Source organism: Harpia harpyja, chromosome 3 (genome assembly GCF_026419915.1).
Source record: "Harpia harpyja isolate bHarHar1 chromosome 3, bHarHar1 primary haplotype, whole genome shotgun sequence".
NCBI lineage: Eukaryota > Metazoa > Chordata > Aves > Accipitriformes > Accipitridae > Harpia > Harpia harpyja.
Window position 1 is genome coordinate 73,952,795 of NC_068942.1, and position 24,990 is coordinate 73,977,784.

Below are 24,990 nucleotides of genomic sequence, written 5' to 3' on the forward strand. Positions count from 1 at the left end.
TTCATGCAATAATCCTTATTTTCCTGTTTGGGAGATGCACTTAGTTTACCTTCGATGTCCATTTTGCACTGAAGACCTAATCAGTTGCCAAATGTGAACAGCATAAACATGCAAACGGTTTTCAGCATCCCACCCCTCTGTTCCCTTGGTTTGTACTGTAGTGATGCCCAGGTTGTCATTATAAATACATATAAGACCTGCTGTTATGATAAACAGCAACAGCTAAAGGAGCATCAGGCAGTGCGAGGGACGGGAGGCCACCACCGTGTTGTCTCTTTTGGAGACTTTGAAGGCCTGAAGGTGATGCCTGTACGGCTCAGCGTGGTGGCCCAGGTACTGGCACAGTACGGGGTGGTGTGACGCCTTGCTCTGATGCACCAGCCCAGGCCAGCGACCCATCTCTGGGCTTGCTAGCTCCAGCCACGCTGAGTTTCAGCCAAACCAACACTTCCCATCCCTCCCTCCCAGCCACTTGCTCCTGCCCTGCTCCATCCTCTTGGCAGTGCTTGCAGGAGAGTACCGGGGTCTGGTGAGGACAGTGGCAGAGATCAGATTTGGCTGTGGGGAAAATGTGATTTTTTTTTTTTTTTTTTTTCCTTCTTCCCTGCGTTATTTTCCAGCTGGATGAGTTTCCTGGGCTGGCTCAAGGAGGTGCCACACAGGCAGGTACGTGGCAGGAGGGTTTCCCTGGCGCTGGTGAGGGACAAGGCAGGGAGAGGTGCAGGGATGCTGAGAGCCAGCCATGCTCTTGAACGAGACCCCTCACCCCTGCGTCTTGGCCCAGGTGGCCAGAGCAGCCCACGGAGCCCAACTGCATCCAACAGGCTCTTGATTAAGCCATTATGTTTGTGACTAATTTCTTAAATATCTGCTTTCCTTCTTATGTTCTCTCAAGAGCCTCCCGCTCCACAGTTGACTCACACACGAGCAGGTGCTGCTGGCAGAGATGGTGTGTGTTGGTTTTTCCACCCCTGCCTCTGTACCGATCCCAGCGCTGCTCCCCCAGCATCCCCCGTCCCCAGTGTTGGGGAGGGATTCTGACCAGACCTGTCCTGCTGCTGGTGGGGTCAGAGAAATGACACCGTGAAGTAGCTCACAACACCCAATGACCCATCTAGGTGAAAAAAAAGCAATTTTGCTGTTTGCTTTACCTCTTGATGAGGAAGAAAGGGTTTTGCAGTTCACAAGGGAAGTCTAGCATCAGAAAACAAAGCATTTTCCACCCAGGAACTGTCTCATAATTTCTGGGATGCATCCATATTTCTAAAGAAATCACCATTTTCAGTGCTGAGTACTGCATGGAGCAAGTTATGGTATTGTGGACAGGCGATCAGGGTAGGCCTGTGAACAAGTTGGTCAGCTGCGTGGCGAGGATGAGAACTGGATTTAACTGCAGCTGTTACACCACTGACAAATGAACCTGCCTTCCTAACCGAGTCAGTCTTTCTTAAGGGAATGACAGGAGGGGCCAAACTGACACGATGCTGTAATGAAATGATCACTGGAGCACTTGTTTGAAAATTGCAGATCTTGCATTGCCTGAGAGTAGAGTAATTTGGCAGCCTCAGCCCTGTGTGTACAGCTCACCGTGCACTGAGACAAGGCATGGACACCACAGCTGGACCTTGCTTTGCATGTAGGGAGAGGTCGAGGGGGAAGTCAAGGGAAGGAGTTGCATTTCCTTGAGTCAGGCATGGGCAAAGGGATTTTGGCTGCGGTGCTGCTGCAGGGTGTGTCCTCCATCTTCTGGCAAAGCCCTGCCATGATTGAGGCGTGATTTGGCGTGGGCTGTGGGAGAGGAGAGCAGGCAACCGTGTGTCACACACCCTCTTTGCCGTGAAGTTCCCTTGGTGGCCCATAGGTCACATCCCGGTGCAGCAGCTCCATCCATCCAGAGAAGACAAGGAAGGGTTGTGCAAGGAGCGAACACTGCCCAAACAGCTTCCCGACTGCTCTGCATGGATGCTGGGTTTGGCCCCCTGCGACCGAAACGGCGCAACTCAACTATTTTGGGAGCTACAGCTGCTCCTTTGCTCCTGTGAGCCGTTTGCCAGCCTTGCTCTGCCCTCTCCGCTGCTGGAGGACCTGCACAGTGTCAGTGAGGGCCATGAAAACCAGCCGTCCCTGCAGCAGTGAAAAACGTCACCTCAGAGAGCTCTGCAGCGGGAGGAGAAAGGGCAGCAGTTGTCTGTCTGCAAGGACCTCACACCACGTTATTAACGTTTGGTGGCAAGAAAAACATCACTGGGAAAGATTTTCCTCCCCAGCGCTGGGGCATGGCTGTGCTCTGCGTCGGGGCTGTGCTGAGCCAGCTGGTGGATCTATACAATTTCCAGACCCCTTCCTTGCTCGTCCTTAGCCTGGGAGAGCAGATGCAGCACCACTGAGCTCATTCCTGCTTTTCCTTCCATATTAGGCAGACCCCTAAGTGTCGTGCCCTTCGCAGAGCTAACATGATCTCCAGATAGCAGCAGATGGCACTCGACGGCTTGTGTTGTGTCCGCGACTCCTCACGCATGTCTCGCCCTTCTCTGGGCTTCAGTTCTCTCCCCCAACATTGTGCCCCATCACATCATCTCTTGGGGGTGCAACCGCTGGACCACGTTCTTTCTCCTGTTTAAAGATACCCAGCTGCCACCAGTGGATGTGGGCTCCTAATGAGCGGGTACCACTTGGATCAAGCTGCTGATGCTGCGGAGAAGTGTTCCTCAAAGAGGTGGCAGAGATGTCTCTTTGCCTTGGCCAGTGGCCTCCCTGCGACCTGCAGAAACCATAAAAAAGACAGCAGAATAACTGAAAAATGACATATATCCTTTGTTAGCCTTGGCCTCCGCTGACACCTCCTCCTCCCCTCCCACACCATCGGGCTGCAGGGGAGTGAGATCATCCACACTCTCACTTGCAGCGGGTCAGCCCTCGCTGGCCCACCTGGTGCTCGTGTTGCTAAATATAACGAGGATGAGTGGCACCAGCAAACACATCTAATTGTCGTGCAGCAGATTTTTACAGTAGATGTCTCGTGCTGATTTACCGCAGTAGTCATCTGAAAGATGGAGCATGCACAGGATAAAAACCTTGGAGGTGCCTTACAGACACTTGTCTGTAACAAGTGAAGCTCGTCCTGGAAACAGTTGAATTTTGAGCCATTGCAAATGTTTGAAATATCTACGCAACATATCTATCTTAGCTTGTGGCTTCAGCACTGAGCATGTTCTGCAGTCTGTAACCACGGAGCAAGGGGGCTTTGCCTCTGCCTGGCAGAAGAAATGGCCTAGCGATCCGTTTTGTGTGATTAATGTAGCCAAATGTTAAGTGTGTGCATGAAATGGAACAAGGTGTTGCTCGTGCAAGCCCCCAACCTGGCAATCAATCTGGGTCAAGAGTCGTGAATTTATTTTCTGGTGGGCAGATAGATAAAACTTGCTTTAATGCATAGAGAAGTGACTTAACCCCAGGTATGCAAAAACAAAGGCTTGATTTCACGTGGCCGACTCCCACAAATGAATCCATCATTTTGGCACTTGGTATAAACCAGAAGATGAGAAACAATGGGCTTGCTTGATAAAGAAGAGTAGATTACATGGGTCACCTTCTTGGGCTGAAATATACCCTCCGGCTGTGTGGATTATCTTTATTCCCCAGCTGCTCAGGGGGGATCCTCAAGCATGGATCATGGCAAAGACCAACTAGTGTAGCTCCCTGTGCCTCCTCTCCTTTGCAGACCCTGCCAGCCCCACACAATCCTCTGACTTTGCTTTCTCATCTCTGAGGGTATTTGGCCTCAACACCCATTTCTTCAGAGCCTGGGCAGAGAGTTTCACCACTACCTGCCGAAACTCCCTGTCCTGCCCTGCTATCAGGGAATGGTGGTAGCACGTGAGGTCTTCCAGCCTAGTGGGAAGGTTGTTTCACATCTTGTCCTTAATGCCTGCAAGGCTAACTTCAGCGTGGGTGCTGTGCAAGGAGGAATACGCTGATATTTGGGACAGTGTTCAGATTTTTGCTTTCCCCTCCCATCACAGAGCAGCCTTTGCAGCCAAGAGGAGAAGGTGTGCACTTAGCTCATAAAAATAAACAGTGTTCTCTGCTGCATTCCTGGACGTAATGTTTGCAGATCCGATATTCACTTGTGCTGCTCCGGCAAGCATTAGTTGGCTCAAATACTAAATATTTACATAGCATATGTCACGTGCAGACTGTGAGTAGGGAAAGCATCATCGCTCCCACTTACAGGGGAGTTAAGTGACTTGTCCATGGCTGCTCTGGAAAGACCCTAGCAGGACCTAAAATTCAGCAGAGCCCCGGGGCACAGGGCTGCTCTCTTTCCCTGGGACATTGGGAACCATGCTTTTGGGGAAAGGTGTCCCTTGCCAGTGGGAAAGGAGCAATAGGGAATTCAGCACAGGCAACTGGATAAAGCTTTGGGTGCTGCGTGAAAAATCAGGCCCTTGCATACACTGCAATGGCATCACTGAGACCGGGTGGCCAGACCTGGTGCACGGTTTAATTTCACGCGGGAGACGATGCCAAAGGCTTTAAAGAAGCAGCTGCCCCCTAATTCCAGAAATCACTCGGACTTCTGAGAAAACTCATCTCTTCTAGCCTGCACAGCAAACAAATTGTTGCTCTTTCTGTTGACAACAAGCCATAAATTATCCTGTTATATAAAAGGGAACAGCAGCCTGAGGAGCTGTGCTCTGGCCAGCTAGCAGGCGTTTTGTTTTAGACGGAAGGGGAAAACCCCTGTGTTTAAGTGAGATGCCCCCAGTTTACCAGGGTTGTTGCCCAGCAGCCTGCTGGCTTTCTATAGGTTTCTACAGTAAAGGACGCATAGATGGCTTGGGCATAACGCACTCCCCTTGCTGCATGTCATGCGGATGGAGCTGAAAGTCCCTCAGGACTGGTTGTCTCCTGCATGTTTATTTTATTCAGTGGTATCATGTCAGTGTGTCTGCCTAAATATAGCTTCTGTGAAGAGCATTTCTAAGTTTCCTGTTACAGTTTCACTCGCAGTTACCTTACAGTAAATGGAGGAAAATCAATGTAATCTCCATTACGCGCCGCGTCTAAATGTGCCTTGCTGGAAATTCTGCCCGGATTGATTCTCCTCTCATGGAAACTGCTTGTCCTCTCTGCCTCTCTCCCTCCCTCTCCCTCCTTTTTTGTTGGAATAAACCACAATTTTATCATTTAAAAACCCCTCACTCTCCTTTGTCTGATGTGCCCTGCAGATAAGGCTCTCACAGGAACTGACAGTGCAGAAACCATGGAGTCCCTGGACAGAGTTGCAACTGCAAAGCCTGGATTAATTGACTCTGTGGCATTTGGACATGACCATTTCAGCAGCTTCTACAGAGTAAATTGAGCAGAAGGGTCAAATTCAAGGTAATCTCTGAATAGCAAACATTAGCCTAAAGCTTGCTTCTTTTGTCTTTTACAGACCACACAATCCTACAAGTAGCAAGAAAATGATTGATTTAAAAATGTATTCCCTATGCTGTGGTGTTTAAATACAGCTCTTTTACCCGTCCTCACTGCCTTCCAGTAACATGTATCTACAGATACACAGAAAAAATACTATTATCAAATCCCTGCAGTGTCGGTGTCAGCTGGTCACCGGTAAACAATCACAGCTATAAAATGATCCAACAGATGTTATGCTAGAGATGAGTAGTCCAAAATAGAAAGCCTAAAAATATATCTGCAGGGCCAAATCACACCCTTTTTTTTATGCCGTGCTCTGCCATTTTTGGCCCACAATTGGCTCCTCGGTTCCAAAGGTAGGTAGTCGCACGGCCACCAGCACACGCTGGGATGGGGCAGGATGGGGGGATGTTGTCATATGGGGCCCTGCCTGCAGTGACCACCCAAGGAACAGTCATTATCCTAAACAGGTTCATTTGAGATTTATTATTATTATTATTTGCCCCTTAAATATCTCTGTAATCCAACACCAGGGGCTTTGCCAATTCCAATAGACTTTCAGAAGTGGTGCATACTGATATATATTTTTAAAGACTTGGACCTGAGGTAGGATTTAATACCCAGAGGGGCTGTGTTGGTCTGTGCAAAAAGCAAAGCATCAGAGCCTCAGCTGCTGTGGAAAAGTGGAGTGGGTTATGGCACAGACAGATCAAGTCACAAAAGGGGATGACACCGCTGTGTTGCCCACAGCAGGATGGGGCTGGAGCTGGGGGTCCTGCACTCCCATCATGGGTCCCCAGGCCCTGAGTCCAGCAGAGATGTTTCATCAAGAGATTTTGTTTTTATCTTGCTTCCACAGCCTGAGACTCTGAGCCAAAAGGAGAGCACAGAGCCCTCAGGGGTTAAGCAGCTGCTTTACATAACAATATCTATCAAAACCTGGAGACAAATGCAGGGTTATTTTGTGCTTTTTTGAAAGGAGGGACCTAGAAGATATATCAGCAACATGCTCTCTGCAGAGAAGGGTGCTGTGGACAGGAGGACCTCAAAGAGGGACCCTACAGAGCTGTCACCATCAGGTCCTCAGGGGCTCGTTCCTGCAAGTGAGGAGCAGATGACACCAGTCGTTTTGGCCTGCGATTGTACTATCTCGGGCTGTGATCCTATCAGACCTCGTGAGCCAAACAAGACGAGGCCACGGCAGCAGCTGGCTGGGAGGTTTCCAGGAAAAAGAAGCAAGCAAGCAGCCTTTACAAATCTGACCCTCTGCTCAGTTCAGTGCCAGTGCAAGAAGATTTGGACATGGGGCAGGATGGGGCATTAAAGCCCAAATCTGGGGTCAGTTCAAAGACCCCAGTCCCAACCCACCTCTGTGACATGGCCTGGGCAGGAGGAAGCATTTCCCAGCTCTCCTGGGCTGTCGATAAGAGTTTCTTTGGCTGTTTAAAGGTTGTGTCTTCTGCTTGGACTACCGTCAGAGACAGATGGACTTGACACAATCCCTGAGCAGAAATGGGACCTGCACAGCCAGAAAGGAGGGACAGGGTCAGAGGAAGGAGGAGCCGCAGAAAAGCTCTGGAGAGGGGAGAGACTGATATGTTCTGCTTTCATCTCTGAAGGCAAGTGACCAGCCACTTCGATAAGAAACAGCAATGGCCAGAGAAGCCCTGGCAGCTTCCATCAGCACCAACCTCTGGGGCAGGAGGGACGATCCAGAGAACACAGGCAGCTGGCACAGGGGATATCCCAGTGCCCAGGGATGGGGCTGGCTGCCCCTCCAGCCTGCTTGGCTGGACTGCTGTGCGATGGGCCTGACCCTCCAGGCATACTGGTCCATGCCAGTGCAGCACATCCATCGGCCGCGTATCCATGGAGCAGTTGCCCTGTGTGCTGCCACTTCCCTGGAACAGACATCTCTGCTGGAGGAGGAATGGGAGGGCAATGCCCGGTCCCTTGGGCTGCAAACACTCCCCTGTCTCTATGGACAGGAGAAATGCAAGCGATAGGACACGAGGGAATGGAATGAAGCTGTGTCAGGGGAAGTTCAGACTGGACATTAGGAAAAGGTTCTTTACTGAGAGGGTGGTTGGTCACCGGAACAGGCTCCCCAGGGCAGTGGTCACAGCACCAAGCCTGTCAGAGTTCAAGGAACATCTGGACGATGCTCTTAGTGATATGGTTTAGTGTTGGGTAGTCCTGCAAGGAGCAGGGAGTTGGACTCAGTGATCCTTATGGGTTCCTTCCAACTCAAGGTATTCTATGATTCTGTGATTCTATGTATTTTGATGGCTCTGGGGACATTCGCCCGTAGGAGATTGTCACTGTTGTTCCTCCCAGTCTGTAGTGGTGCAAAGACAACCTCCATGTCCCCAAGCTTGGGATGAGATGAGGGCCAGAGACTCAGCAGCTCTTTGAAGGTATTGCTCCAGCAAGTGCTGATCTCTTGTTTCACAGCTTGAATAGACAATTTGATGTGATCACAGGGTCCGCCCCCTTCTCCACTGCCTTTGCCTGGTGGAGAACATGCTTGTGTCAGCTCAGTTTCAGAGACTGAACCACGGGACACCATCTCCATTGGCAATACAGGAGCTACCAAAGACATGGTGGTGGCTTTGTAATGGAAATCAAATGAGATGTCTTCTAAAACACATTGCCTGGAAGGGTCCTGGCCCAAGCCCAGCACAGGTGATGGCCCTTTGGTGCTGCCTGGCACAGGCATTACGTGAGCTTTCCCCTGCCCAAAGGACAGCACTGCCAGGGACGGTGGGCTTCAACTGTCTGCATCCTCCATCCAACACCTTCTCAAGCTAGGGCACACGGCGCTAGCTAGGATGCTCATATTCCTTTGTGAAAGAAAATAGTAAAACCAGAGCAAGTTTCAAGGGATGCACAGCCTGTGCTTATTTTCTTCTGAGATGGCTCACATATCTCTAATTTTTCACAGATTAATTATTTCTCCCTGTGTTGTTGTTTTTTCAATTTTACAGAGACGTGAAGCTGAACTAATTTACTCTAGAAAGAATGCTTCTTGCTTCGGCTTCCCAACATGGATAAAATCAATAACGCTAAAGTTTATTTTAAACACTTTAGCTTATCAAAGCAGTTTTCTCGGCATTCCAGCCTGCTGTCAGTTTTTTCACTGTTATTTGCAATGCATTAGGTGTAGTAAAAGAGTATTTCACAATCCCATCTGCTTTCAGAGACCTTTCTAACAAACTCTGCAATGAGGATATAATTCATTTGATGACCTTGGTCAAAAACAAACACAGGCCCCAAGGTGCAGCATGTGCAAAGGGATTGATACACTCACAGGCTTTTGTTATAAAAAAGGTTTTATGTGTCACTGTCTTACCAAAGCTGGCTGGCCTTGTGTACACCCAGCAGCATTGCTGCTGCTGGCTGGGAAGCTAACTATTTCTTTGGCTCATTTGGAAACCATGAAATATATTTATGCTTTAAATAAACCCCATAGCCTGGCAAATTTCTGTGCCCATGAGCTGATGTTTGCAAATACATTACACTGTTATCTCATCAGCTGAATAAATGCATGTGCAAAGTTGCTCAACTGCAGAGCTTGAAAGGGATGCTCAGACATTTTTGCAGGTGAGAAGAGTTTGGAGGAGGCGAGGGGGGTGAATAAATTTGCCACAGATGAAACACCTCTGGAGGTAAGTCCCCTAATGAAAGGGCAGTTATGTTTTAGATGCATGGTGTCCTTCTGTGTTGCAGACCTGCCCAACTGGTGCAAAACAGGGTTAAAGCAGCAGATTCAGAGCTGCAGCAGACTCAGCAGCTTCCATGGAGTGTCAAGCCATACATGGACCAGGCTTTGAAATTTCCCCCCACTTCTGAAAATCAGGTCACCTCTTGGGTGCTGGCTGTGGCATTAGAAGTCTAATTTTAGGCTCTTGGCTGCAGCAAGCATCCCTATAAATGTGCAGCTCCTCTGCCAAGCTTCTGTAGGCTGGAGTGGAAATTGCATCAGGGAGGCTTTACCGTCTGCACTCCGAGCTGGTAATAAGGAAACAAGACGCAGAAAGATCATCTGGATAGAGCTACCTTGGAAAGGGCAACACATACAATAGAGACAGAATTAGTTATTTTGTTTTTCAGCACAGTTTTAGGGCCAAATCTGTGACTTCCCCCCATCTTTCCACCCTCCTCACATCAGCTCCTGGCAGCTGCAGGCTGCCACCGCACTGACCGTCCCCGGGAGCCCGTGGGGTGGTCCATGCCCGGTGCCAGCACCAGGACTTACATGTAGAAACAAAACTGAACCAGAGGGTGGGTGTGAGCGCCATGAGATGTGTTTGGCTCGTTGTCCCATCTCACATCTGCTGCACACAGGGAGGGAGATGGGGACTGCAGAAAACTTGTCTTCTTGTGGGAAGGAGGTGGGAGCCGGAACGGATGGGGGAGGCTTAGGGGAAGGAGGGGACGGCTGCTTGCTACCCTATACCCATGGTTTCACATACATAACTGATACTCTGAGATGACCCCCGGGTTATCTGAGGATGCAGATTGGCTAAGTACTTGTCTGCAAAGGACAGTTCTTTTACAGTGGTGTGAGTTATCTGAGATGCAGGCTATATGCATGAAAATACAATACTTTGAGCTCCTCGATTCAAAGCACTGTGATGTGATAGTGAGATACATATTATAGGGTCTTAAATCATGTCTACAGCACTGATTACAAATTCGCATAGTCCTGTCTCAGCATGCACCAGGATCAGGGTCAGACCTGGAAAAGATTCTTTGGGGATGGACTATCCAAGTGCTCCAAATTCCTGCTTGGTCTCTGGGAGAGGATATTGCGTAAGTGCTACCTTCATTTTCCAAGCCTTTCAGCTCGGAGAAAGCCTGTGCCACTTGCATAGAAGGTCCTGCAGATGTTTGGGACACAGCAGTTATGTCCAGCTACTGCCACACTCCTTACACAGGATTATAGACACAGGGCAGCTGGCAGAGAGTCAAAGCCCTACCAAAACTAGTGGATTGACTTGTGCAAGCCAGGGTTTCACCAGAAAGGCTCATTAGAACCTAAAATCCAACTGAACAGACCAGCCAGGCACCACTCAGAGAAATGCAGACATTTTCCAGTGTTTGGAGGAACAAGGATGGTTACCAGGTCACTTTGTCCTGGGTCTCTTGTGCCCATTTGCTAGGCAGCATCTCAATAGCTAACCACAGCACTAACTTCCCTCCAGCATTTTAGAGGGAACATCTGGACCACTCCTGCATTTGCCCTCACTGAGGGACCCTTGCCTCTCCAGGGATTCTGGAGGATGAACCTGCAGCTGAGCTACCTGGTGTGAATGGGTAGGCTGATTTTCAGAGGAGGGGTTTTTTTTTAATATTGTCTTTATATTTAAATGGCAATATTAAACTTTTGTTGTAAGTTCTGGTCCAATGGGTCATATCCAGGGGTGAGATCCACGGGATGTTTGAGGCAACCACTCTGACAGAGGATCCAGAGACAGCAGGTATAGGTCCATGGAGAGAAGTTAAACAACCATCCTGACCCCTCCAGTGTGTACACTAATACAGACCCATGCACAAGGACTGCTCTCAGCAGCTGCGTTTTCCAGGGCATATTTCTAATGGAGAGAAAAGCGCTCAAATCTGAAGACTGTGACTTAAGGGCAAAAACTTTTCATCTCTCCAAGTCTCTCTGAAAAACCCTAAATGTATGAGGCCCAGTACAGCTAATGAGAAGCTCTTTTTTAAATGAGCCTTACTTAAAGAAGACCCAGTTGGTGTGCTGAAGATGACTTTAGATAGGGGCGTTAATTAGTTTGCAACCCACAGCTGTGAATATCAAACATTGGGAAAAGCTTTTTCTTTTACCCAACTCTGCAACTCTACAGAGGAAATAATGGCCATACATTGGAACCGAGAATTACTGGGGTAGCCTCAAGCCAGGGCTGCTGATAAGCAGCAGCAGTGGTAAGGTGGTAAGGCAGGCAGACAACATCTCGAGGAGCCACAGGGCAGGGCCTCGCCGGGGGCAGCCACCGACAAATGCTCGAAACGTTTTCCTGACCAGAAAAATGTCCTGGGGGGAGCTCAGAGACAGGTATGGCTCTGGAGGGAGGGAAGAGCAATTTCTCTGCACGTTTCCATCCCCATGTCCTTTTCCTGGTGGCTCTGTGGTCAGAAGTCCTGAAAACCCTGCGAGTGCTCCTTTTCCTCAACAGCAGACCTGGAGTTCAGTGTTGACAGTTCCTTGTAAGCCAGACACGTTGCTTCAGGACCTGTGCCAAAGCAATCACGGCAAAGAAAAGTCATGTTATCTTCCTGTGTCGTGTAAGTCAACATAGACCCTTCTCTGAACAATGGAGCTGTATTTATTTGCATCCAACCTGCTTTGGCCCCGAGGCTGCAAATAAAGCCATGTCATTTCCATCAGGACAGCGAGCAGCTGAAAATTTCCCTCTGCTTTCAGAGACCTCTTGTAGCAGGGATGACTCATATTTCCAAGAAAATTGGTGAAACCTGAAAGGATTAAGCCACAGTGCTTTATCATTACAGTGTGGGACACCTGGACTTCTCGTGGAGGTGGCAGGAAAAGGATATAATTTGAGATGATTGGAAATGCAACCATGTTTGCTAAGGTCATATACATGCCACATTCGAGGGTGTGTGGACAAGCCCTCACCAGGCTCAGGCTCCCCGGGCTGATGCCGCTGAACCTGCAGGCATGTCTGTGCTGGGCTCAGTGGAGCCACCAGCCCCGTGGTTGCCCCAGCCTGGGCACCTCCATCCTGCTGGAGCCACACTCCCACATGAGGACGGAGGAAAGGCTTTCACGGTGGATATTTATGGAGTTATGATCCTTTCTGGGGCCCTCAGTGGTGGGGGGTGCTTCATTTGTGCTGTGGCACAAGTCCGTCTCCTCTTGGGCGCTGCAGGGTGACGATGACAGAGAGCTGTGTGCCACCGAGCACTTTCCTCTCATCCCTGCTTGAGCGGACCCAATCCTTTGGGATCCTGTGTCTTCTTTTGTGATGATTTTCATCAGTGCTGAAAGCACAATGAGTTCAGTGTAAATATAACCCCTTAGATGGGTACCAACACGGAACTTACTGGGGAAAACGCCTTCCTGAAAAACAGCCTTTTAAACGCAGCTTGGTTTAACTCTGTCCACTCTCAGTGCGGGAGCAAAGCTCCTGCTGATGGCTGTGAGTAAAATTAAGAGCTTATGGCTTGTGTGTCTATAATTAGACTGAGCAGAAGGCAAAATATTCTGTTATGACAACTTCAGAGTTGAAAGAAATAGGTCTGAGCAGATGTTGATTTGCAGGATAAACAAATTAATTCAATTCAATTTAGTCCCTCTACTGTTTTAGTCCTTTGTTCCTTGATTTAAAGTGTCAAATACAGCACTCATGCTGTATGCATGACAAAAAACACATGCCAGGACAGACACATAAATCTGCAAATAGAAAATATATCCAGTATCCTTGTAGGTCTGCTGTATTTCCCTATTGTCCTTTAACCTTCAGGACCTTGGCTTTTACCCAGGGCTGGTGTTCTACAAAGAAATATTCCATTTACAAAGCTTTAGCAGCTTGCAAGTGAAATAACTGCCTTTGATGCAAAGACCTCTCAGGATTACAGTGCTGCATTAGGTTGTACTAAATAAGCAGGTTGAGGCTCCTGGTCTCCAAACGTCCAGGTGAAAACAACCTCCCTTATAAAAGGCTGTTTGGTGGCATGATGTTGGGAGGGAGTCGGACCGACCTGCAGACACAGGGCTGGGTGCTGAGTCCCTCCCTGCACATCCATCTGTGATCATCTGGACAGCACAGTCCTTGAGGCTGGGACTTTCCTTGAAGCACTGGAAAGCCCAAGCCCATAAAGCATGTTAATGCAAATTGTTTGGAAATAAGTTTGGTTGAAAACAAACAAACAAATAAAGAAATGAGGGATCCCTCCTGAAGTTGCATGCTCTTTCTGAAAAGCTGAGCTTGGATTTAAAGGACTTTACTTCCTTCAGAGGTCTCGGAGAGTCTGTGGCTCCTCTGACTTCCAAGTTTAGACCAAAACATAATTCAGCCCTTTTAATAATTGAAAAGCATTTGAGTCTTCTTAGTCCAAAGGAACAGATAGTCAGCTTTCTGAGTACTCAAATTCAGGCTGTTTTTATACGGGGCATTAGTGCAATAGTCTTTCCATGCTTAATAATGTGTTTTGTAGCCTAACAGGAATATTAGTGTACACACAGGCTTAGAAGAATTGCCTAATATTTTTATTGTTTGGCATTTACATTTCTTTAAACGTGAATGCCAGACTATTGCAAGCTAAGTCAGTATTATGAGCTGAGATGCATGATCTTTGTTGTGAATATATGAATACACTGGTACACTAAACAGCAACAGCTAAATGTTTTAATTTGGTAAAGAGGAGGTGAGTGCATTCAGAGAGTCACTGCTCAAACACAGATCCCACAGCAGAGTGTAAATGGATGGATCAAAGAAATGGGTCGAGAGGAAAACAGGATCCTGGCCTTCGTGCCACAACACAGTTCCTGAAGTCCTGGTGCTTTGCTGACTGTTTTTTACTTGTTGGACTTATGCGCACAAGTGTTGAAAATTACAGAAATTTTAGAAGAATTGATTTGCTCTAGAGCATCCATGATCTGCACACAAATGGCTGGCGGGTGGGCTGAGCATTGCATCAGTTTAATGACCTGGAATACCATCGATCCGCTCTGTATCAGATGCTGCTGCACGGGTTCTAACATCTCCAGGTGGAACAAAGGGGCAGGCACACCCCTGTGCCCCAGAACCACCCAGCTGGTCTGAAACCAGTTAAAGGGAAGGAACTAGTTAGTTCCTAACCTGCACGCATAGCTCCTGCTGACTCCCCCGTCTCATCCCCGTAGCTCGGCCTGGTGTTACATGGCAGAACGTGCGCTGCTTTGCTGGCAAAACAAGAGGAGCTGCGTTTGATTGCTTTCCTGTAGGCGAGCACTTTGCTTTTGATTTAAACAACATATAGGATGGATAGTTGCAGCTGGAGGATGGCTGTAGCGGGAGGGCATGTTGCGTGAGACACCAGACTACTGCCCCTACAGCCTTGCGGACCCTTCCCAAGCACTAAAGGCTTCCTCATGCCGTGGCAGTCTCTGTTGGAGGTGGGTCCTGAGCCCCCCGAAGCATGCAGAGTGGTCCTGCCTGGCTCCAGACTTCCCTCCCAGACCTACCTGCTTCCAGGGTCTCAGCACAGGGTCTCTACTTTTCTTGAGAACCCTCCCCCCCCCCCCAATTCTTATTCCACATAAAAGATCTAAATATAGTACCTGAGGAAAAAAAAAATCCTCATTTTTGTATCAAGAGTAAATGCTCTGTGTTAATTCTGCACTGCTGTATGCACATTTCATGTATGCTTTACAAAGTCAGCGAGGCAAAACCAGCCCTGCAAGCACCAGTCCAGCAAAGCTGGACCGCCACGCTCAGCTCCCACCTCTCTGATCTTTTCCAGAAACCCGACCTTACAGAACAACATGTTTTACAAGGAAACAACTTTGCTACATAAAAATGAGTCATTTTATTTAACATTAAGCTAGTCGCATTGCATGTTTCTGTCTCCTCTCTCTCCCCGCTGGGCAGCCCTGGGTGGGTGCCTGGGTGCAGATGGCAGGAGAAACACCCGGAGAAACCTGTCACCCTGTGAGTGGCAGAGCTTGGGGACCGGCTCCGTGGGATGCTTGTGTCTCAGCCCCACGGGCATGCCCTCTCCCATAGCATCGTTAAACCGTTCTGGAGCGACTACTCCAGCCAAGAGGCGGAGGGGCCGGGGGGGTGGGCAGTAGCCAGAGTCCCTGCACTCAGAGGCAGGCTGCATAAGCCCTGTTTCTCTGGAAAAGCAGCTAAAAATAGCCAGGGGAGATGTGCCACAGGCTGCACGCTCCCGGTGCCAGGTTTGTTTTATATTGCAGCAGTGCTGGGACTCAGGCCCAGGGCACGCACAGTGCCTGGGGGAGAGGGCTGGGGATGGGGGGGGCACAGGGCAGGGCAGCTGTGAGGCAGCCACCGCAGCTGGGCTGTGGCCAAATGCGATGCCCTGTGCCCTGCACCCCTTCCCTCCGAGCTGCGGTCCTCGCTGGGTGCCAGCCTGGCTCCCGCGGGACCCCCAACCCTCGACCCACATCAAGAGCTGCTCGGGATGATCGTTAGGTCTGAGGAGGTAACGAGGAGGATCGAGGCGTTCTCGGTTTCTTTATCCCTTGTAAGAGGGTTTGCACTATAAGATGATACCTTACTCCAGAGCAGCCTGGTCAAGTGGAAACCAACACTAGCTAAGTAAACGCTGATCATCCTGCTTACGGACTTGAATTAAAAAGCTTTGCCAATCAGCCTTGACTGATAGAAAAAGGACAGGGCATTAGGATCAGTCGTGCGGCTTTAGAAGGCAAGACCTTCACTTCAATTTTTTTGCTTCCCCATTAATCAAACTAGGAACAGACCTGTATCATTAACCGCAGAATATTTACACATCGCTTTTGCCAGTGAGAAAAAACAAATCTACACATTAGTGTCCATCTAGGAGCTAAATTCTGTGCTAGAGAGAGCTGTCACTCTGCTGTGATCAATAAACCCGTTAGCCTTTGCTTAGTGCCTTGGCTCTGTGAGAGCCCCTGGAATCAGATCTTATTATTTTGATGTATTGGTGTTATTTTGGCTGTGCTCATCTGAGAGACTGAGATCAGATTGTGTGGAAGAGCAATAGAAGAAGGAAAAAAATAGAAGGAACAAAAAAAACCCCCAAACCCGAACAAAGGCATTAGAGGTAAAAGAAAGCCATTTGAAAATACAAAGCTGGCAGCGTGTCTGGGAAGATGCAGCAGATGAGAACATGGGGTACGAAGCTGGTACCTGGCTTGGCCATCTCCTGCGCATTGCTCCGGCTCCGTGCAGCCCAGAAACTGCTCGGCGTGACACTGCTGCTGCAGACCAGAGCTGCTGCAGATGCGACAGCCTCCACCCTTACAACCTCCACTGGCCAGGGATGTAAATGGTTGTGGCTGCTTTGGAGGACCAACGTGAGGCCATGCAATTTTCATACACACCCAGCATCGGCCTAACTCTGCTCCCTTTTTGCGCTGGGAGGCTGTTGCAAGCCCCTCTCCCTGCTCTTTAAAGATATTTCATAAATATCAGACAAAAGTATCAGAGGCAGAGGTTGCTCACCCCAGCAAATGAGGTTTTCTGACGCACTTCCATGACTAAGCACAAATCTGGAACGTGACCTCGGCCGCTTTGCCCATTCCTGAAGTGCACTGATGCTGGTCCCCCAACTTCCCCGACGACGATAGGAAGAGATGGGACAGATCCTGGCACCAGTCCCAAAGACCAGGGAGACACATTGTGGATGTCCCCCTCCCTCTCCTGTTGCCTCTGGAAGGTCCCAGCTCCGGGGGCTGCGTATAACCCCCATACGCTTGGGGCTCCCCTGCGCTGCCACAACCCTGCTAACCGGCTGGAGCAGGAGCAAACGTGCTGCAAACCTGCCCTGGGGCTCCGCACATGATTGATAGCAGCACGGAGCGGTGGGGCTGGCAGAGTGGATTAGCAGCTGATGGATTGCTGTAACTCAAGCCCTCGCATCCCTGCTGCACCACCAGCTCTGGGGTCAGCAGCACTCGGGCTGTGGTACAAACCCAGCCAGGCCAGCGAGCTTGAACTTAAAGTCTGCTGAAGTCGGGAAGCCACGGAGGGGCAAAACCTGAGTTACATCTCTGGGAAGACCTGCGGGGAGTGTTGAAGTCCTTACAAAGTCCCTTGCTTTCATGTTGAATAGAAAAGAGGAGCTGGAGATCGTGTGGCATGGGCTTGCGATACCTCTGGTTTTGTTTTCCTGATTTTATTGCAAAAGGAGCACCTCAAAACCCCAGGGTGGGAGCGGGGGGAGCCTGAAGGACGAAACGAAGGAGGTTATGAAAGGAGCGGAGCGGGTTATCGGTGTGAGTGCATTCCTGCGGGGCCGGGCAGCTGGGGCCCCTTTCACAAACCCCGGGGAGCTGTTTGCACAGTGCCCGCCGTTTGTCCCAAGAACATTTCTTAAATTGTTTCTAGCACTCTCAAGTGCGTGATTGTGCCTTTTCCAGCTATTTTAGTGACCGCAGCATGAGCAAAAGCGTTACCCGAACACCCCATCCCCACAAACACAGGGCAGAGCTGCCGGAGGGACCCGCACGGTGGGCAGGAGCTGGAGGCATGTTTTATTCACCACTATCGCCTTTGGCCAGGCGCATCGGAAACCCGATTAGTGACTCTGGCCCTGAAACCCGTCCCTATCCCCAGGCTCGTAGGAGCAGCTGGAGCTCTGGAGGAGACCAGCAGGCTGGACCACACCGTTTCCCACAGCCCCGGCCCCTGCCTGTGGCTCCTGGGGAGGCTTTGGAGGCAGTGGGGCAAGGCTCATCACCAGCGTTTCCATTGCACCTGGAGCCAGGTGGGATGTTGTCCTCCTAGGCTTATTTTCAGGGGCATTAATTAACTGCTCTCTTTTCCCAAGCCCCTCTCCACAGCTCCAAGGGAACGGGGTTAAAACCAGGCTGTGTTTACAGCGTGATGGACATGCACTCGGATGGCATCGTTTGGAGGGGTCAGGCTCTCTCAGGGGTGGCCTCGACCCCAGGAGGTCCCCACGCACGCACACGCGGCTCGGGTCTCACGCAGCACCCGGTCCATCCCCGGCTGGCTGGATGTGGCCGAGCCGAGGCTGGCTCCTGGCTGACACAAGCACGTCCGTAGTGATCGCAGCAACATTTTGCTCTTGTAAAATTATAAAATCACGTTATTTTACTGTTGAATGCTCTACCCATCGCACCCATACCCCGAGCACTGAACCACAGGTGGGCACGAGAAGAGCCCAGGGATTTTTCTGTTAACGAGGCTGGGGCATGAGGGTAGCCATTAACTGACGATGGTTGACAGCCATTCCTGCGTTGCCCATTCCCAGCCCATTTTCATCATAACTGAGTGTCCGAAAGGGGTTTCTCAGAGCACTACTGCTTTTGAATGTTTTATTAGAGACTGAAGCCAGCACAGGATATTGAGTACTTCAGCAGCAAAGCAATACAGTGCGTGGTTGGCAGGGTTTAATATGTATCTGATTGTATTTCCAATTACGAGAAATGCACTGAAGCCAGTGCTGAGGCAGGCCAGAGAGCTCTGAGCGCCGCAAATCTGGGCCATTTAGCTACATTATGACTTCTTCTCCTCCCTCATGATTCATCTGGAGAGCAATGAAAGCCCTTGTAAAAATGTGTTCCCAATTAAAGAGTGAGACTGGCTCTGAAGGATTAGACAAATTGAGGAGTAACTTTTGCAGTAGTGCAGGATTTGTATGAGCATCCCTTTTTCTGTTCGTATCAAGCAGAATTCTGTGTGAACCAGTGGGAATGAAAACTCCTGCTGAAAACCTGCTCCAAAGTCCACGGCGCCCTTCCTTAAATTAAATTTGAGTCTGGACTGGGGCTGGGATTTTCGGAGCTCCACCTTACTGCTGCGCTGTTTGAGATGTAGCATCCCAAAGCAGAGCGAGCAAAATCCTTTTTGGAGAGGCTGAGCCCAAACAGGGGCTAGATTGCAAATCACTGGTACCTGCTGGCAGGGCCACTCGGCAGCATCCCTGGGACTGCAGAAATGGGGACCATGCTCTACTGCATCCCTGCTCAGGCAGCAGCCCTGCCCTGCCCTGCCTGTTACCTCCAGCCCGGCACAGCTACCGAGACCGAAGCTGCAAATCCGTCCTGTGTGCACAGGCCTTATTCTGATCCCTCTGAAGCCGCTACATGCTTCAGGCGGTGGCTCCTAACAGCTTCAAACAACCGTATTAATCTGCGACAGCCTCCCCTGCCAAAGCGCGCAGGGCGGCGAAGGAGCAGGGAGCACAGCAGGAGCTGCGCAGCCAGACTTTTATGGCCACAAAGGCCAAGTCGCACCTGCTAACGGTTGTGAATAGACTTGCAGACAGCACCAGGTGTGCCATTTCAACAGATTTCACAACTGGGTGTGCCTTTCATCTATGTATAGAGCCCCAGCGAGGGGATGAAGTGTGCTTGGCAATTGTCCTAATTTAGCAAAAATCCTATTTGTCCAGTGGGTCACCCTGCTCGGTCAGCACGTGTATTTCAGGAGCAATTATATCGGTTGCCCTTGGCCTGGCCCCGGCCGCGGCCCTGCGGGGAGCGGGGAACGCCGCTTTTATCGTTGGCGGGGAAAGATGGTAATGAGGGAGCAGGCGAAAAGGCAAGCGGCTGCCTGCCAGGGGAGCACGCTTCCAGCAGCGCAAGGAGCATCCCCATCAGCCCGGGGGAGCAAGGGCGGCCGGGGGACCCTGCACCCCATCCCTGTGCCTGCCCCCACCTACCCCGCAGTGTAATTCGGCTCGTTTCAGCTCCGTGTCAGACTTTTAGAGAAGGCATTTTAATCATATCACTGTTCAGTGCTTAATACCATGAGACCTGGGAGTAGCTCAAGGCTTGTAGATACCTTACAAAGAGGGTAATAAACAACAATAACAAACGAGGTCCATGTACTCCCAAGGTGCTGGTGACGTCTCTTCTGCCACCTAATAGCGAGCCTGACAGTGACATTACATTCAAGATTTATAATTTCAGGCTTCATTAGAAGCCTGAGTCATAATTTCAGTTTCATTAGATTATCTCTATATCCCAAAGCCACATCATAAAGATGAGAGAGATGCTAAGATTTGTTTTTTAAATGAGGACCACTCGACTGTACTCAATAAAAGAAAGACGCTGATCTCATGGGGATAGTTGGATGAGATCAGATAAGATTTTTGCAGGCTGGAGTCAGTATTCATTACCAGCAAATGGGGACCTTGTTTTATTCCAAACTGTCTGCTCTCCATGGACATATGTGTGGTGGCACGTCCAAAGGACGCGTCTAAAACACAGACGTGATTTCAAGCTTCCATTAGAAGCACTTTTTTCCTGCCTGGGCTTGGCCGATGTATATCAGATTTGCTCTAATTATGATCTTTGAAATGAGCCCTGACGAGAGAACTGGTATCTGAATTGTTCTGGTTGTATTTTTATAAGTATGAATCATCTACTCTTTTGAAAAAAGTTCAAGCCCTTTCTCCCGCATTTTCAAACATTCCTAATTCCTTATAAAAATCCCCACCAAAATTAACAGGGAAAAAGGAGAAGGATGAAGGTACATTTATATTTAATATTGCAAAGCCAAACACCAGACACACCATCGCCTTATGTAGAGCCTTCACTATATTGCATCACTGACGTTTCTGTGGAAAATTCCCAAACTGTGTAAGGAAACGAAAGTAATCCCTTGACCATTTTGCTTTTGTTTGAGAATTACAAATTGCACGGGGACAGGCAGGCAGAGCACAGGGCCAGGGTGTAGCATCCCTTGGGGTGTAAGGGCTTCAGAACCACCGCAGTCCCCCAGGATTTTGTAGGTGTCTGCCCAGTAGACCCCTGGGGAGGGACAGACTGGGAGGTGGGGGCAATGCCACTCAGCTTCTTGCCCGGCCTTCCGGATCATGGGGAAGTGCTGAGGGACTGTCCAGCTCATGCGACTGCCCTCTGTCGCGGTTATCCAGAAAAGAAATAAAAGTTGCATAAAAAATGGTTAGTCTGATGCCCATAGCTTGCATTAGCGAGGTTGCCCTGGAGCACAGCGGAGGGCTGGTGCCGTGTGGGTCTCCCTGCGCACCGAGGTTTTAGGACCTTCATCCTCCCCCTCGCCGGGTACGGCCGTGTGCTCTCTCTGGCAGCCTGTAGTTCGTGATGTGCACGTTGTGCGGTGGCACAACAGATCCGGCCCTGGCTGATCTGCCTCCTCCAGGGGTGGTCCGATGAGTCCAAACTGAATGCAGGACCTGGGAATTGAAGGCATTTCTAGACAGACTAATCAGCGAAATGTGTATTTAGTCTGATGAATCATGCCTTGAGCGCTCGTCACCCACACGGGTGGGTCAAAGCCATGGGCTCTCACCGAGATATTGTTAATGCAATGTGAGTGCACTGTGCAAAGTACCGACTCTAGGTCCTGGATGCGGCAGGAGAGGGAATGTCTGACTGGGGGAACGCTCTCAGCATCACGTGAAGAGACTCATTAGAAGCGGATTGTTGTCCATTTGTAATTCTGGGACAAACGATATAAATACATAAATGCTGCTTTGAAAAGTTTCAAACTCTGACCCCCCTCCACTACACCGATTTATTTTTCCGAATTACTGCATTATACAGCAAAAAAGGCTTTTGACATGTATACGCACACACTTCTTAGCTTGACACTAAACAGATCAACGAGCTACTCTGTAATAATTTTGACACAATCAAATAGATGATACTTTGGTAACTACAGCCTGGAATAAAAGACACTATTTATTACAAATACTGTAGTAGTTCGTAAAGGCCTCAGCAGCAATCAGGACACGTTGTACTACAGACCGTAAAGACACAGAGCAGTGGAGACCCCGCCCTAAAACACCTTCCAATGTAAATACATTAGACAGAATTTATTTGCTTTTCATGATAACTCAGCCCTTGACTCACCACAGACCAGGCACAGTTCAACGCAAATGTGTCTGAACTTTCACAAAAGGTGTCTCACTCCCACAGACGAAGGCTGCTCTTTCTTCAGCGGCTTTCCAAGGACCTTTCCTCCCTGTCAGTAGGAGAACCATCAAGTACCAGTTCTAAAAGCTTTTATAAAAAAATTATTTATTCATACACCTATTTAGACACGCAGTGATTTTAAATCAGCCACTGGATACCATCAGGCACCTGTACTGCATTTATTCCAGCTGCTATATGAAAGTTTGCATATTCACAGTACTTATCTTCTAAACATACTTAGTACCTCAGTAATCCTAGAAGCACATACAATGTAGGCATGTTAATTAACATTTAAGTCAGTGCATAACATAAACCAGTGCATAATTAAATTGCCAGACTTGATTCTCTTTCATTCATGCTCTTAACAGTTTCACATGAAAAACAGTCCGCATCTAAACTACACTGATAGAACAAGTAATATACGTTCCAATTAGACCACTTTATTACATCAAATTGTGTCACTCAGTACGTCTGTGCAGGTTGCACGGGCTTCAATGTAAACTGCACAAATGATGATAAAATCTCTCAATAAAGCACTTCGATCATTAGATTTCAAGGGGCGTTATCTGAGGGGCAATTCCCATTCTTCCCATTTGGGTGATAAGGAAACTGAGACCACAGAACACCTCAGAGAAATCACTTGTATTAGTCACCTCAGAGTCAAATGAAAAGAATTTGGCTTCTCGAGTCCCGCTCTAGAGGACAAAGTTTGATCTAATTAATCAAATATTACCCATAAAACAAACAAAGAAGCATGTGTTCCAGTAGAAGCCCCCATCATTCATCCCTCTATCACCATCACTGCTGCTCAGCATTATAGTGGGAACAAACAGAAGCACGTAATCTTACAGCTGGTCTATTGTCAAAATGACACATTAGCACAAGGATTTACAGACATGTTTGCTTACGAAATAAAGGTTTGCATGTTCAGAAATGCAAACGTTTTCTCTGTACAGGAGCTATACGCCACAAAGCAAGCTGCTTCCTGAAAGCTGTGTAGAACTCAGGAACGTAGTTAGGGTATCTGTGACTATTACGGTTTGCTGCCCCACCCACCCTCCCCCAAGAAAAATAAAAATCAGAAACTACAGTAAATACACAGCTGCCAGTAAGTACAGACCACAGTGACAGGCTTGTATAGCAGCTGCACTGAGGTCCTGAGCAACTCTTCAAAATAGTGGTAGAGCAGTGTAATGAAAAAGGAGAACTGGACACATTTAGTCTGCCTTTGTGCAAAAATCAACATTTGCCTTTCAGAGGCAAATCCTGGCCCCAGTGAAGCCAGTGTTTTGCTAATGATGGAAACTAGGTCAGGATTTTAATTCAGATTTTACTTTCAAATTTATTTCAGGAAAGATTTGCTCTGTGAAAAGTTGATTGAGGCAGGCAGATTTGCAGTTTCCTGCATCCACAGAACCAGCAGGAGAGCTTTTCTTAAAATCATGGTGCTTTGATTTTATTTTTTTGGTAGCTTAGGTGCTATGTTGTTTTGAAACCACATGAAGCTGAAGATGACACCCATCGTCTTCGGGAGAGTCTCATCATAAGCAAACTTCATGGAGTCTTCTAAAGGTATTTCTACAACTTCAATCAGCTCTCCTTCTTCAGGCTGGCCACCTCCTTCACCAGTTCTCATCTGGTCTGTTACTTCTACATAAAATAATGTCTGCCTAGAACCTGTCACACCAACTCCAGACCTGGAAAAAGGCAGAGAAGAAACTTTGTTTTAGATAAAAAGAAGGTAGCTAGGAACTAAGAATGGAAACCTGTGTCCTTAACTTGTGTCACTAAGCAACATCAAAATGCATGTTGCTACTCTCTGCTAATGTCATTTAGAACCTATAAATGCCAGTTCATTAATACGGAAATTGACTGTAACTTTCACACAGAAAGCCCAACACTTTTGAATACAGTTGCATATGAAATGGATCTGTCTTCAAATATATTCTGCAACTGTGGAAAAAATGTTAGTTTGGGAGAAAATAAAAAAAATAGGTTTTAAATTGGTGAACTGTTGTTCTACATATACCGAAGTCAACAGAAGTTTTTCCAACTGACCTTAGTGAGAAGTGGACTGCACAATGACTTACAGAGATTTACAAACAACAGAATGAAGCTCCTCAGTGTATCTGTATGCTATCATGTTACATTTGTTTGCTTGTTTTTACACAAATATTTAGATTCTTTACTCTTAAGAAGATTATGTCCATTCACAGCTGGAGTCCTCTACTCATGAACTGGATAGGTACAAGAACAGAAAGGCAGCCTGAGAGTCTCTATCCCTCCTGAACTTTAGCCTTGACCCAAATGGACCACTGTAAGCATGCATGTATCTCAAGTAATTCAGTCTCCCTGCTAAATTTGCTACAGTGGATTTAGTTGAGGATATTTCAGATTATGTCGTCTTTCTTCAGCTAGACTGCTTGCTGTGTATTATACTTCTTATTTGTTAATCCTCTATTCCCTTAGGACTATTTCATTTAGGTATTATTAAATAAGGGATAAGTACATAATCCACTCATTTGGTCCTTCCAAGAAAATACTCACATCGTAATCGCAACTTCTTCATTTCACATGATTACAAGTGACTTTTCACATTGAATCTGGACCCAAAGTCCACTGCAACTATGAATGAGGCATTAGGGCAAGCTGAAAAATTAGCTTCCATATTATTATACATACAGAGGATTCTAAGATTTGTAGCACTGTTATGATCTTAGTAGATCCATACTTACCCACTCATTAGTCAACTAAATCTTTCAATTAATCCAGCATACATCACACCCCATAGCAGGAATTAATAATTTGTCTCTCAATTTTCTAAGAACACTGGCAATTATTTTGTTTGAAGAATTAATAATGATTATTGAAGTTGGTTTCTTACATCAATATACACTCTTTTTTTAAACACAGAATAGGGAGTGAACCTGTGAGTTCTTTTCCTA

The 24,990-nt window shown here is 48.2% G+C and overlaps 1 protein-coding gene across 1 annotated transcript in view; it reads right to left on the reverse strand.

Annotated features, from left to right (window-relative positions):
* Positions 1-20,613: 20,613 nt before the first annotated feature.
* NUDT14 (nudix hydrolase 14) overlaps positions 20,614-24,990 on the reverse strand; it is a 65,024-nt gene continuing 60,647 nt past the window's right edge. Inside the window, exon 5 of the mRNA XM_052783392.1 lies at positions 20,614-23,742. Within this exon, the coding sequence (XP_052639352.1) occupies positions 23,502-23,742 (241 nt within the window). The 3' untranslated portion in view covers positions 20,614-23,501. The remainder of the gene's footprint in view (positions 23,743-24,990) is intronic.